Source organism: Capra hircus, chromosome 11, assembly GCF_001704415.2.
Source record: "Capra hircus breed San Clemente chromosome 11, ASM170441v1, whole genome shotgun sequence".
NCBI classification, from domain to species: domain Eukaryota; kingdom Metazoa; phylum Chordata; class Mammalia; order Artiodactyla; family Bovidae; genus Capra; species Capra hircus.
This window is the reverse complement of record NC_030818.1, coordinates 92,904,155-92,920,226: the sequence shown is the minus strand read 5'-3', so window position 1 is coordinate 92,920,226 and position 16,072 is coordinate 92,904,155. Positions and strand designations below refer to the sequence as shown.

The following is a 16,072-nucleotide window of genomic DNA, read 5'->3' as shown; positions in this document are numbered from 1 at the left end:
ATAATGTTATATATCTATATAGTCACTGGAATAAGAATGGAAGTGTAAGGGTAGGGAGGGACACAGAGGGAGAGAAATTGCACTTCTCTATACACATTCATCTGAAACTGTATAAATAAATATTTATAGCTCATGGAATTGAAATTTATTAATAAATCAAATGACCAACACAATGGTGAAAGACTGTTTGTAAAATACCAGCTGAATAGAAACTTTTTAGGTGCTTGCAAATATGAAAAACATCATTGTTTGGCTCTTTCACTTGAATCATAATTTGATAGGATACAGCATTCTAGGTATCAAAACTTCTGGAACATTAAGGACATATCTGATTGTTCTACTGTATCAAGTGTTTTCAGTGAGAATCAAGAGGTCATTCTAATGTCATCACCTCCCTTTTGTTGTTGTTCAGTCACTGAGTCATGTCCAACTCTTTTCGATCCCATGGACTGCAGCACGCCAGGCTCCTCTGGCCTCCACTATTTCCTGGAGTTTGTTCAAATTCATGTCTCTTGAGTCGGTGAGGCTATCTAACCCTCCTCTGTCACTCCTTTCTCCTTTTGCCTTCAATCTTTCCCAGCATCAGGGTCTTTTCCAATGAGTCAGCTCTTTGCATCAGGTGGCCAAAGTTTTGGAGCTTCAGCTTCAGCAATCCTTTCAATGAATATTCAGTGTTGATTTCCTTTAGGATTGACTGCTTTGATCTCCTTGCTATCCAAGGGACTCTCAAGAGTCTTCTCCAGCACCACAAGGTGAAAGCATCAATTCTTCGGCACTCAGCCTTCTTTATGGTCCAGTTCTCACATTCATACCTGACTACTGGAAAAATCATAGCTTTGACTATACAGACCTGTGTCAACAAAGTTACATCTCTGTTTTTTAATAGGCTGTCTAGGTTTGAGGTAACTTTCCTTCCAAAGAGCAAGCATCTTTTAATTTCATGGCTGCAGTCACCATCCTCAGTGATTTTGGAGCCCAGGAAAATAAAGTCCATCACTGCTTCCACTTTTCCCCCTCCTATTTGCCATGAAGTGTTGGGATCGGATGCCAAGATCTTAGCTTTTTGAATGTTGAGTTTCAAGCCAGCTTTTTCATTCTCCTCTTTCACCTTCATCAAGAGGCTCTTTAGCTCCTCTTCACCTTCTGCCATTAGAGTGGTATTATCTCCATAGCTGAGGTTGTTGACGTTTCTCCCGCCAATTTTTTTTTTTTGAGGTGGCCAAAGTACTGGAGTTTCAGCTTTATTTTTTTTTAATTTTTATTTTTACTTTATTTTACTTTACAATACTGTATTGGTTTTGGCATACATTGACATGAATCCACCACGGGTGTACATGAGCTCCCAAACATGAACCCCCCTCAGCCTGGCATTTCGTATGATGGGCTCTGCATGTAAATTGAATAAGCAAGGTGACAGTATACAGCTTTGATATACTCCTTTCCCAGCTTGGAACCAGTCTACTGTTCCATGTCTGGTTCTACCTGTTGCTTCTTGACCTGCTTTCAAATTTCTCAGGAGACAGGTAAGGTGGCCTGGTATTCCCATCTCTTTAATAATTTTTTGAGTCACACAAAACCCTTTGCAATGACAAGGCTGTGATCCATGCAGGGGAATATAGGAGAAAGGAATTTTTAAAAGGGTAATTGTGGGGTTATATGAAATCGTGTATGTGAAACTTTAGAAAATTGTAAAACACTATAGAATTGAAAGACTCTTTCATTGAATAAACAAAGGAAAACTAAGTAAAACAATTTTCCCCTAAGAAAAAGAAAACAGAGAAAGACAAATACTGTATGATATCACTTATATGTAGAATGTAGAAATAAAAGAAACTATTGAAGATAGCAAAAAAAAAAAAGCAGATATAGAGAACAAACTCTATGTTAACAGTGAGGCAGAGCAGAAAAGGGGCAAAATAGGGATAGAGGTTTAAGAGGTACAAACCACCATGTGTAAAACAAGTGACCTATTTATACAAGCATGTATTGTTCAGCACAGATAATATACCCAATAGTTTATATTATAATAAGTATAAATGGGGTACAGTCTTTAAAAATGAGAATCACTACATTGTATACTTGGAACTTAACACATTGCACATCAAGTATACCTCAGTTTTTAAATTTCTTTTAAAGAAAGACAGTTGCTGAGAGGACAAATTCAAAAGTTCCCACAAGTGGTACATAGAACTCTACTCAGCACACTGTAATGGCCTATATGGAACAAGAATCTAAAACAGAGTGGATATATGTATATGCATAACTGATTTATTTGGCTTACATCTGACTAATGAAATATTGTAAATCAAATATACTCTAATAAAAAATTTTTTTCTAAGGAAAATAAGAAAATTTACCAGGCTGTGCAAGAAAAAATGTTCTCACCAAAACAAATAAGTTGTAACTATGTGAGGTTATGGATGTGTTAACTAACATTATTGTGGTAATTACTGTGCTTAATAAATACATCTCAAACAACTGTATCATATACCTTTAACTTACACAATGCTATATGTAAATCATCTCAATAAAGCTGGAAAATAATAATTAAATATTTGTTGGGTGAATGAATGGAAACAAGAGAAAGATGAAGGCCACATGAAGAGTAAGTGCAGGAGGCAGGACTCAAACCCAGGGGTTTCTGCCTCAGTAGTATTTACTCTTGGTAAGTAGATTAAAATGACTTCCCTGGTGGCTCAGACGGTAAAGCATCTGTCTACAATGCAGGAGGCCTGGGTTCGAGCCCTGGGTTGGAAAGATCCCCTGGAGAAGGAAATGGCAATCCACTCCAGTACTTTTGCCTGGAAAATCCCATGGACAGAGGAGCCTGGTATGCTACAGTCTATGGGTCGCAAAGACTGAGTCTATGGACACAACTGAGTGACTTCACTTCACTTCACTTCACACTCAACTCAAAGGTAAGGAAGAAGACGCAGATGTTTTATGTGAGACAGTGATTTACCCTGAGGGCAGTAGCAGAATGCGTTGTTTTTCCTATATTTGTGGATGATTTTTAACAAAATATACAATATTATCTATATAAAGCTCAAAAGAAAATTTTATTTCTGGTTTTAGTGCCAGAAAGAACTGCTATTCTGCTTTTTCAGATGAAGAAACTGAGGCTCATAGAGGCTAAGTCTCTTGTTAAAAGCAACCCCTAAATGAGTAGGTCAGCATTCTAATAAGTATCTCCTTTCCCTCAAAACAACTTCAAATCACTGATTTGAGCCTAAACTCTTAAATACATACATGTTTTTCAAAGCTCCTTTGCTAAATATGACAACACTTGCCTGACTCTGTGATTTTAAACATAAGTAAATTCACATTAGCTTAATCCCACACTTAAAAAATCTAATCCACATGCCTCCCCAGATACTGGAAAGCACATACACACCATTGATCTCCACCAATTGACCCCCTTAAAGTTGGAAAACTCTGTATATTCATTTATGTATGACCTGTCTGGTTCTAGAATACACCTTGGTCCACACCTATTTTTAATAAAATGAAAATATTCACCCACATGAATATTTTTCTAGCCTTGATAAAATACAGTTGAAGCCTGACCTTGAGATGGTGCACTGAGGTTCATTAGCTCTGAGATTAGTCCCAACAGCTAAACAGGAAGCCTCACGGGTCCCCTATCCCCTTGAAGTCAGCTGGGCTAGCTCTGATTCCCTTTGTGCCTTCTCTGCCTACAGAGATCCCAGGATGAAATCCCTTGAGAAGTCATCGCATCACAACTTCCTCAACCTAACAAGCACCCCAGAAGCTAGCAGAGCAGACTCCAAACTCATGAGAAGCTGGCTAGGCTTCCATAATCAGGAGAGTCTTCTTACTCGAGTCAGAGCCTCTCGCATTTCATGGGAGACACACGAGGAAGCTGAGCTTTGGCTGAGAAGCAAACTATGACCTGATGAATAGACAAGGTGCAGATCAGCTTCTGCAGAGGTTGGGAATGAAAGAAAAGCATCTGGACATGCAGGTGAGCTTCAGGAAACGGGCCACCCACTGGGCGACTCTAACCCAGCTTAGTGCCTTACTCTTTTCTCTTTGGATACTTTCAAATATTTTATGGATTGAGAAGTCATAAAGTCCAAGTAGAACTTCCATGTGGCATTTGGTTTTAAGTCCATCCAGTTGGACTTCTAGGCTACCTATAACATAAGTTTTGGTGAAAGCAAAATGCTTCCGCAGAAAAGAAGAGAGAAAAAAAAAAAAAAAAACTGTTGTATTCCTATTCTGATCCACTCACCCTGTGCTTTTAGAACTATTCTCCCAGGTTCTCAGATCCAAAACCTTCCTCCTTTTTTCTAGCCTGGGTGTTCTTCACATCTATGACCTGGAGCATCCAATTTAAATAATTCACCAAATTGCCACTAATTTTTGTATTCCACATTCCCCCAGGCAGCCCTTTCACAAATGACTCATCTTTGAATATTGATTTGAGTGTAATAAACTGCTTTGCAGACATGGTGTCTCCCTTGTTATCCTTAAAATATCAAGAACCAGCTTGTGAGCAGATGATGCAGGACAAATCAAATCCCATTTTTTGTCTTCAGGGTACTGCATGGCCACAACTCCACACTCCAGACACATCCCAGTTATAAAAGCCCATGATTTTGGTCAGTTAATTGTGAGTATTCAAATACTCAAATTCTACCATCTCAGCAACAAAAATAGCTAGATCACCTCTGTTGCAACTACAAGGATAGATTCAGAACATGGGAGAAGAAAGCTTGTCAATTAAGGGTGATAGAGACATATTTCATGTTAGGAAATTGTCAACGTGAGGAAAATAATGCATGTGATTGGTTGTGACAGACGATAAATATACCAAAATTAGGGAAGGGGTAGCACAATGCTTGAAAGCAAGAGCTTAGAGTGAGTCAGAAATCAGACTGTGTCCAAATCCTGATTGTGATTCAATTCCTTAGTGACCTTGAGCAAATTGCTTCACCTCTATAAGCCTCATTCTCCCATTTCACAACACATGCTTCCCAATTCCTTATTATGGAATTTAGTGGGATGAATGTCATAAGCTTGACATATAATAAATTTTCAACAAATATTGGTTTATTATAATTAACTTTAATTACTGATTAACTGAAAGCTCAATGCATTGAAACAAAACAAATATTTCTTCCATTGCTGTTGTTCAGTCACTAAGTCATGTTTGACTCTTCGTGATCCTGTGGACTATAGCACACCAGGCTTCCCTGTCCATCACTGTCTCCCTGAGTTTGCTCAAACTCATGTCCATTGAGTCAGTGATGCCATCCAACCATCTCATCCTCTGTCACCCGCTTCTCATCCTGCCCTCAATCTGTCCCAGCATCAGGGTCTTTTCCTTTCTTCTGTAAAATCTTACAAAATCATAAAATCTTGAAATTAGCGTGAAAATTTGGCAGTGCAGGATGTGATATTTTACACATGTGAATGAGTTGATTTTGAGACCTTCTAGAAATAGAAGATGAGGGAGGGTGACAGGGGGATAGATGCGTATCAGCAGCTTCTTCTGAGTGTTCATAAAATGCTTGTCTTGAGGTATTTGAAATGTGCTATCTCACTAACCCCTCATGAGAATGTAGATGTTTTTGCTCAATATCACACATGAAATAACTGAGGTTTAAAAATGTTTGGGGTAACTTAAAACTAAAATGTAAGCACTTATTTTTTCTATTAATGTGATAATATATCAATGTACTTTTATACCAATGTGCATTCAAAATGTCTGAAAGGATATGCTGCCTCTAAAGAAATTATTTTAAACACTTTGATGATATGTGTGTTTCATGTCATATATGATATGAAAGTATATATGTTGAGATTTTTACTGTAGCCAAGAATGTATAAATACCCAAACATCTCAAAATGTATCAAAATCCCCAAGGGATATGTCTATTCACAAGATATAGGGGGATATGCTGACTCTTAAATCTTGATTTAAAGCACTTTGTTAGAGCACTTTGTAGATGCACGATCTCTCTTTATAGAACTTTTGCAGTAGTAAGAAGCAGAGGCCATTTTAATGTCCATTGCTGGGTGACCAGATATGACCAAAAAAACATGTATGTAGACATGTTTCTCACAGATATTTTTGGATAAACATATGAAAGAGGAATTTTAAGGAAAAAAATTGAAGAGTCAAAAATGGATATCCATACTATACAAATGTGATTTACAACAGGAGGTGGAAAAAAAAGAAAATGGATTTACAAAAGAGGGAAGACCTGCATAGACTGATGCTCATATCCCATGAGCTAAGGAGGGAGAGCCTCTCATTCTGTGTGCAGACAAGAGGAAAAATCACTATTGTGCTGGATTCAACATTCCTTTGAGATTAGCTCTGTTGGTTATTTTGAAAAATGGTTATTTACACCCAAGACCTAGTATACCAACTGAAATTGCTTTAATAAGGAATGAGGGTCCTGTGCCTTCAACATTTAAAATACCCTCTACTCCCCAGTCACCTCCATCTTCTTGTATTTTATTAAAAAATGTATCCCTACATGATATAATATGACCTACTCTGCTGATGATCTGTCTCCCAAACTACAAAATGAATAACTCAAAAGAAACATCTCTCTGTTTTATTGCTATGTTCCCAAAAAGGATGTAGGAATTTTCCAGAATAGGAATTAAGGAACTAGAATGAAAGAGGTTCACCTCAATATTTTTTAAAGTAAAACTCTTCTTCTGTCCCTCCAGCTTGCACTATAAGGCTATTATCAAGCCCATGGATTTGGGGAGGAAGGACCACATCAAGAACAATAAGGGTAACATGTTTTCCCTGCAGAGTGGCTAATGGTGACCAAATAGAGGGAACAACGACCTGCTGGGTTCTCATGATTTGGGATACGGAATTGGAGCATGTGAGATAATAAACCTTCTTGTATATAACTATTAATAGACCCGAGTCAATGGAAAGACTCAACCAAAGCAGCAGTGTTTCTGAGTTCATCCTCCTGGGACTCTCCTCACGGCCTGAGGACCAGAAGCCACTCTTCAGCCTCTTCCTCATCATGTACCTGGTCACCATTACAGGGAACCTGCTCATCATCCTGGCCATCCGCTCTGACCCCCAACTGCACACCCCCATGTATTTCTTCTTGAGTGTCCTGTCTTTCACTGACGTTTGCTTCACAACAACCATTGTCCCCAGGATGCTGGTGAACTTCCTGTCACATAAGACCATCTCCTATGCTGGGTGTCTGACCCAGATGTATTTCATATATGCTCTGGGCAACACTGACAGCTGCCTTCTGGCAGTCATGGCCTTTGACCGCTATGTGGCCATCTGTGACCCCTTCCACTATGTCACCACCATGAGCTACCACCGCTGTGTCCTGATGGTAGCCATCTCCTGCTCATTGCCTCATTTCCACTCACTCCTACACACACTTCTGCTGAATCAGCTCACCTTCTGTGACTCTAATATTATCCATAACTTTCTCTGCGACCTCAGCCCTCTGATAAAATTGTCCTGCTCCCCCACATTTGTCAACGAAATTGTGATATTGATAGAAGGATCTTTTATTTTAGTGACCCCTTTCCTATGCATTACTTTCTCTTATATACAAATCCTCATTGCAGTTCTTAAAATTCCCTCAGCTGCAGGAAAACGCAAAGCCTTCTCCACGTGCGGTTCGCACCTCACTGTGGTAACACTCTTTTATGGAAGCATCTTCTATGTCTATTTACAGCCTGTGTCCACCTACACTGTCAAGGACCACATGGCAACAATTGTCTACACAGTTCTGTCCTCCATGCTCAATCCTTTTATCTACAGCCTAAGAAACAAAGACCTGAAACAGGGTCTGAGGAAGCTGTTGGGTAGGAGGAAACCCCAGGCAGCACCCTCTTGATGTACACACAAAGGAATCTTCCCCATCTGAATCTGGTTTCTACTGGCTCTTGGTGATCAAGCAAGCTCTTGGAGATTAGCACTTTTAACCCACGTAGGGCAAGGTATTGTGGGCATTTACATACTTTGCTGATGGCCTGTTAATTGGCTCTGCCTGTAATTAAATCATGATCCTTCCCCCAACTATTTCTCCTCTTTTCTACAAAGAGTCATCACCTTGCCTCTTTCAAATGCTGCTTTAACCTAATCCTTTTCCCACACTGGGCAGGTGGCTCAAACAATAGAGAATCTGCCTGCAATGCAAGAGACTCGGGTTCAATCCCTAAGTCAGGAAGATCCCCTGGAGAAGGAAATGACAACCCACTCCAGCATTCTTGCCTGGAGAATTCCATGAACAGAAGAGCCTGGTGGGCTACTGTGCATGGGGTTACAAAGAATCGGACACAGCGATTAACATTCATTTTTCCCACATAGATTTCCGGAACTAGTTTCTCTCTTTTATTAAGAATTATCTCCAAAATCCTTCAAATTCAGTATACTGCTAAAACAAATAATTTCTTAATTTGTAGCTGTTGACTGTGTTTGAAAATGTTTAAAAGAAGGAGAATGAAAGGAGAAGAGGGAAAGGAGAAGAGGATGGAGGTATGCATTTCAGCTAATTTTCTCATTTGAGGACTTTTTTTAAATAAAATTTATTTTTATTATTTTTTTAATTTTTATTTTTACTTTATTTTACTTTACAATACTGTATTGGTTTTGCCATACATTGACATGAATCCTCCATGGGTGTACATGCATTCCCAAACATGAAACCCCCTCCCACCTCCCTCTCCATAACATCTCTCTGGGTCATCCCCGTGCACCAGCCCCAAGCATGAGGACTTTTATAACCCCTTATTTTTCTCCTTCAAAACTTCTTCTTTTTTAAATACTAAGTTTTCAAGTTTAGAATTCTCATCTTTTTATCCTTCCTTCATTACATTGCTGTAGCTTAGTTTCCATTTCTTTTTTTTTAACAGACAATTGAAAATGTTAATAGCCTGAAAGAACAAGAATCAAGGGTGGTGACTTTGAAATATCCATTCCATAGTGGGGTGTTGAAATCTTTCTTGTCTCTATCTATCCCTAAAGCTGTATGTTTAAAATATGATTTAAGACTGTATTCTAGAGACTTCAGCACTCAAATGTCTAACTGAAGGAATATTATCATAAGTGTATACTGAATACTGAGATTTTATTTAGTCAGTCTCAGTTTATAAGAGATAAAAATTGGCAAAAACCTAAAACTCTACTAATAGGAAATAAGAAAATTGTGTTTTTTAATGTAAAATATAACAATTTTCAAAAGGCTGCAAAAATGAAACATCTCTATTATGTTCTTGAAATGTCATTAAGTAGAAAAAATTAAGTATAACAAAGTATATAAGGATGAATCCACTATAGTTTTTTAAATTATATGATATATATTTGTATAGTCACTGAAATAAAAATGGAAATGTGAAAGGAGGCAAGGACTGAGCAGGAGAGAAATTCCACTTCTTGGTACATATTTTTAATGTCTGAACTTCTTCAAATACACATTTATAACACATGGGATTTAAAAGTATTAATAAATTACATGACCTAGGCAATGATGAAAGACTTTCTTTGTAAGATACCAGCTGGAAAAAAACTTTCTTGCAAATCTGAAAAACATCGTTGCATGGCTCCTTCATTTAAATCACAATTTCATAGAATATACTATTCTTGGTACCAAAACTTCTGATACTTTAAAGACATATTTCACTGTTCTAAGGCATGAAGTGTTTTTGGTGAAAAACAAAGATTTTTCTAATGTGCCTCCCCTGCTGCTGCTGCTGCTAAGTCGCTTCAGTCGTGTCCGACTCTGTACGACCCCATAGATGGCAGCCCACCAGGCTCCCTCATCCTCTGGGATTCTCCAGGCAAGAACACTGGAGTGGGTTGCCATTTCCTTCTCCAACGCATGAAAGTGAGAAGTGAAAGTGAAGTTGCTCAGTCGTATCCAACTCTTAGCAACCCCATGGACTGCAGCCTACCAGGCTCATCCATCCATGGGATTTTCCAGGCAATAGTACTGGAGTGGGGTGCCATTGCCTTCTCTGGATCACCTCCCCTAACCACAGTTTATAGATACACTATACCAAATATAGCCATGGTGCCACTGTTTTGGCTTTAGGGGAGCAGATTCGAGTCCACACAGTATACACCAAATGTGTGTAAAGGTCATTGTCTTTGGAAATAAGTCAATTCTAAAACTGAATGGAAACGAGAATGGCCTGGATCAGCCATGAAGTGTTACTCACTCAGTCGTGTCCGACTCTTTGCAACCCCATGGACTATAACCGCCAGTCTCCTCCATCCTTGGGATTTTCCAGGCAAGAACACTGGAATGGGGCTTTCTTCTCCAGGGGACCTTGCTGACCAGCGTCTCGAACTTGGATCTCCTGCATTGCAGGCAGACTCTTACCATCTGAGCCACCAAGGAAGCCCATAAAATCCTGAACAAAAATCACAAAGTTGGAGAACACACATTAAAAATTTCAAGATGTACTACAAAGGTGAAGTAATTAGTATGTGTAACATTTGTATAGGAAAATATATATACAGCAATGTAAAAAATAGAAGGCCTAGAAATAAATCTTTATTAATATAATCATTTCATTTTGGGCAAAGTGGTAACATAATTTAAAGAGGAGAGTAGGACCCATTGAGTACGTTAAGTTGGAGCAACTGGTTATACACATATACTATGTCTCATATTAAATATAAAGCATAAGAACCATATGAACATCTCAATAGATCCAAAAAAAGCTTCTGACAAAAGTCTTCATTCATTTATGATTCAGTTCAGTTCAGTATCTCAGTCGTGTCTGACTCTTTGTGACCCCCATGAATCGCAGTACGCCAGGCCTCCCTGTCCATCACCAACTCCTGGAGTTCACTCAAACTCATGTCCAACGAGTCGGTGATGCCATCCAGCCATCTCATGCTCTGTCATCCCCTTCTCCTCCTGCCCCCAACCCCTCCCAGCATCAGAGTCTTTTGCAATGAGTCACCTCTTCACATGAGGTGGCCGAAGTATTGGAGTTTCAGCTTCAGCATCAGTCCTTCCAATGAACACCCAGGACTGATTTCCTTCAGAATGGACTGGTTGAATCTCCTTGCATCGAAGGGACTCTCAAGAGTCTCTCTTGTGGGCTCTGTGGGAGAGGAAGAGGTTGGAATGATTTGGGAGAATGGCATTGAAACATGTATAATATCACATATAAAATGAATCGCCAGTCCAGGTTCGATGCATCATACTGGATGCTTGGGGCTGTTGCACTGGGATGACCCAGAGGGATGGTACAGGGAGGGAGGAGGGAAGGGGATTCAGGATGCGGAACACGTGTATACCTGTGGCAGATTCATGTTGATGTATGGCAAAACCAATACAATATTGTAAAGTAATTAGCCTCCAATTAAAATAAATAAATTTATATAAAAAGAAAAATTAAAAAAAATATATATATATACTATTCTAATTATGAGCAAAAAAAAGTTCAAAGGCATCAATTCTTTTGTGCTCAGTTTTCTTCACAGTCCAACTCTCACATCCATACATGACCACTGGAAAAACCATAGCCTTGACTAGATGGACCTTTGTTGGCAAAGTAATGTCTCTGCTTTTGAATATGCTATCTAGGTTGATCATAACTTTCCTTCCAAGGAGTAAGCATTTTTTAATTTCATGGCTGCAATCACCATCTGCAGTGATTTTGGAGCCCCCAAAAATAAAGTCTGACACTGTTTCCACTTAAAAAACTATAAACAAGATCAGTATCGAGGGAACATACCTCAACATAATAAAAGCCATATATTGGGAAACATTAAGGGCAGGAGGAGACGAGGGTGACAGAGGATGAGATGGTTGGATGGCATCATCTACACAACGGGCACGAGTATGAGCAAACTCTGAGTGAAGAACAGGGAAGCCTGGCACACTGCAGTTTATGGAATCGCAAAGAGTCAGACACAACGTAGCAACTGAACAACAGCAACAGTGGCAAACTGACAGACAATCACACACTCAGTGATGAAAAGCAGAAAACATTTCCTTGAAGATTCCAAACAAAATGTAATGGATCTTGATGTAAGGATGCCCAGTCTTCCCACATTTATTCAACATAGTATTGGAAGGTCCTACCCACAGCAGTCAGAAAAGAAAAAGAAATAAAAGGAATTCAAATTGCAAAAGAAGTAAAACTGTCACTGTTTGCAGATGACAAGACACAATATGTAGAAAATCCTAATGAAACTACGAAAAACCTGTTAGAACTAATAAATGAATTCAGTAAATTTATAATGCTGTATGATATCACTCATATGTGAAATCTAAAGAATCAACAAACTATTGAAAAAAGCAAAAAAGAAACACACTTACAGATATCCCAAAAGAACTAGTAGCTACCAGTGCAGAGAGAGAAATGGGGAGGAGAAGTATAGAGATGAAGATTTTTAAAGGGTTATTATGGAATTATACGAAATCATGTACATGAAACTTTTGAAATTTGTAAAGCACTATAGACTCAAAAGAATCTTTCACTGAATAAAAAAAGAAAGCTAAATAAAACAATTTTCCCTAAGGAAAAGAACGCACTCAGAGAAAGACAAATACTGTATGATATCACTTATATGTGATTATAAAAAATAAAACAAATTATTGAAAATAACAAAAAGAGAAACAGACTCACAGTTACAAATAATCTATAGGTTAGCAGCAAGGAGAGAGTGGGTGAGGACTAAGACAGGTGTAGAGAATTAAGAGAAACAAAACCACTATGTAGGAAAAAAATAACCTACAAGATATATTGTTCAGACAGGTATTATACCCAATATTTTATAACTATAAATGGAGGATAACCATTAAAAATTGTGAATGACTATGTTTACAAAGCAAGATAGCTAGTGAATGACACATGGGGAAAACGCTGGGCTCAGGAAGATTCCTCCCCAGGTTCAGTTCAGTTCAGTCGCTCAGTCGTGTCCGACTCTTTGCAACCCCATGAATCGCAGCACGCCAGGCCTCCCTGTCCATCACCAACTCCCAGAGTTCACTCAGACTCATGTCCATCAACTCAGTGATGCCATCCAGCCATCTCATCCTCTGTTATCCCCTTCTCCTCCTGCCCTCAATCCCTCCCAGCATCAGAGTCTTTTCCAATGAGTCAACACTTCGCATGAGGTGGCCAAAGTACTGGAGTTTCAGCTTTAGCATCATTCCTTCCAAAGAAATCCCAGGGCTGATCTCCTTCACAATGGACTGGTTAGATCTCCTTGCAGCCCAAGGGGCTCTCAAGAGTCTTCTCCAATACCACAGTTCAAAAGCATCAATTCTTCGGCACTCAGCCTTCTTCACAGTCCAACTCTCACATCCGTACATGACCACAGGAAAAACCATAGCCTTGACTAGATGGACCTTAGTCGGCAAAGTAATGTCTGCTTTTGAATATGTTGTCTAGATTGGTCATAACTTTTCTTCCAAGGAGTAAGCATCTTTTAATTTCATGGCTGCAATCACCATCTGCAGTGATTTTTGTAGGACAGCATAAAACTTGGTCCCACTACCTCAGAAAGGAAATCTTATTCAAAAGGCATGGTTGGGCAAAACTTTTGCATACTGAAGTGCTAAGGGAAAAAGGGCAGAAATGAAGAGACTTTGCTGGAAAATGAGCAAGGTTGTTTCATGTCATCTTAATTTTTTCAGCAACATTTTGAGATGAGTTTTCTTCAATCAAATTGTCTTCTCTCAGACACATGTACCCCAGTGTTCATTGCAGCACTGTTTACAATAGCTAGGACATGGAAGCAACCTAGATGTCTATCAGCAGATGAATGGATAAGAGAGTTGTGGTGCATATACACCATGGAATATTATTCAGCTATAAAAAGGAATAACATTTGAGTCAGTTCTAATGAGGTGGAATGGCATGGATCACAAATGGTATGGACCTAACAGAAGCAGAAGATATTAAGAAGAGGTGGCAAGAATGAACAGAAGAACCATACAAAAAAGATCTTCATGACCCAGATAATCATGATGCTGTGATCACTCACCTAGAGCCAGACATTCTGGAATGTGAAATCAGGTGGGCCTTAGGAAGCATCACTATGAACAAAGCTAGTGGAGGTGATGGAATTCCAGTTGAGTTATTTCAAATCCTAAAAGATGGTGCTGTGAAAGTGCTGCCAGCAAATTTGGAAAACTCAGCAGTGGCCACAGGACTGGAAAAGGTCAGTTTTCATTCCAATTCCAAAGAAAGGCAATGCCAAAGAATGCTCAAAATACTGCACAACTGCACTCATCTCACATGCTAGTAAAGTAATGCTCAAAATTCTCCAAGCCAGGCTTCAGCAATACATGAACCGTGAACTTCCTGATGTTCAAGCTGGTTTTAGAAAACTCAGAGAAAACAGAGATCAAATTGCCAACATCAGCTGGATCATCGAAAAAGCGAGAGAGTTCCAGAAAAACATCTGTTTCTGCTTTATTGACTATGCCAAAGCCTTTGACTGTGTGGATCACAAGAAACTGTGGAAAATTCTGAAAGAGATGGGAACACCAGACCACCTGACCTGCTTCTTGAGAAATCTGTGTGCAGGTCAGGAAGCAACAGTTAGAACTGGACATGGAACAACAGATAGGAAATAGGAAAAGGAGTACGTCAAATAGGAAAAGGAGTACGTCAAGGCTGTATATTGTCATCCTGCTTATTTAACTTCTATGCAGAGTACATCATGAGAAATGCTGGGCTGGAAAAAGCACAAGCTGGAATCAAGATTTCTGGGAGAAATATCAATAACCTCAGATATGCAGATGACACCACCCTTATGGCAAAAAGTGAAGAAGAACTAAAGAGCCTTTTGATGAAAGTGAAAGAGGAGAGTGAAAAAGTTGGCTTAAAGCTCAACATTCAGAAAACAAAGATCATGGCATCCGGTCCCATCACTTCATGACAAATAGATGGGGAAACAGTGGCTGATTTTATTTTTCTGGGTTCCAAAATCACGGCAGATGGTGATTTCAGCCATTAAATTAAAAGACACTTACTCCTTGGAAGGAAATTTATGACCAACCTAGACAGCATATTAAAAAGCAGAGACATTACTTTGCCAACAAAGGTCCTTCTTGTCAAGGCTATGGTTTTTCCAGTAGTCATGTATAGGTGTGAGAGCTGGACTATAAAGAAAGCTGAGCACCGAAGAACTGATGCTTTTGAACTGTGGTGTTGGAGAAGACTCTTGAGAGTCCCTTGGGTTGCAAGGAGATCCAACCAGTCCTTCCTAAAGGAAATCGGTCCTGAATGTTCATTGGAAGGACTGATGCTGAAGCTGAAACTCAATGCTTTGGCCACCTGATGTGAAGAGCTGACTCACTTGAAAAGACCATGATGCTGGGAAAGATTGAAGGTGGAAGGAGAAGGGAATGACAGAGTTTGAGATGGTTGGATGACATCACCAACTCAATGGACATGAGTTTGGGTAAACTCCCAGAGTCGGTGATGGACAGGGAGCCCTGGCATGCTGCAGTTCATGGGGATGCAGAGTCAGACACAACTGAGACACTGAATTGAACTGAACTGAATGAGGTGGATGAACCTGGATCATATTATACAGAGTGAAGTAAGTCAGAAAGAGAAACATGAATACATTATATTAATGCATATATATGGAATTTAGAAAGATGGTAATGACAACCCTATATGCAAGGCAGCAAAAAAGACACAGATGTAAAGAACAGACTTCGGGGACTATGTGGGAGAACGCAAGGATGGGATGATTTGAGACAATAGCACTGAAACATGGATATTACCATATGTAAAATAGATAACCAGTGCAAGTCCGATGCATGGAGCAGGGCCCTCAGAGCTGGTGCTCTGAGACAACCCAGAGGAATGGGGTGGGGAGGGGGTGGGAGAGGCTTCAGGACCGGGGGCACATGTGAACCTGTGGCTGATTCATACCAGTGTCTGGCAAAAACCACCACAATACTGTAATGTAATTAACCTCCAATTAAAAAGAATCAATTAATTATTTTTAAAAGGGGAAAAAATGTCTTCTTTCACAAAATTGAAAGGCAGAAATATTGTGCAGATGAAGGAACAAGGTAAAAACCCTCAAGGCCAAAAAAAACGAAGAGGAAAA

The 16,072-nt window shown here is 39.3% G+C and overlaps 1 protein-coding gene across 1 annotated transcript; it reads left to right on the top strand.

Annotated features, from left to right (window-relative positions):
- LOC102168550 (olfactory receptor 1L8-like) lies at positions 6,924-7,868 on the top strand. Its single transcript, XM_005687101.2, has one exon. It carries the CDS (start codon positions 6,924-6,926, stop codon positions 7,866-7,868), a length of 945 nt encoding a protein of 314 aa, XP_005687158.2.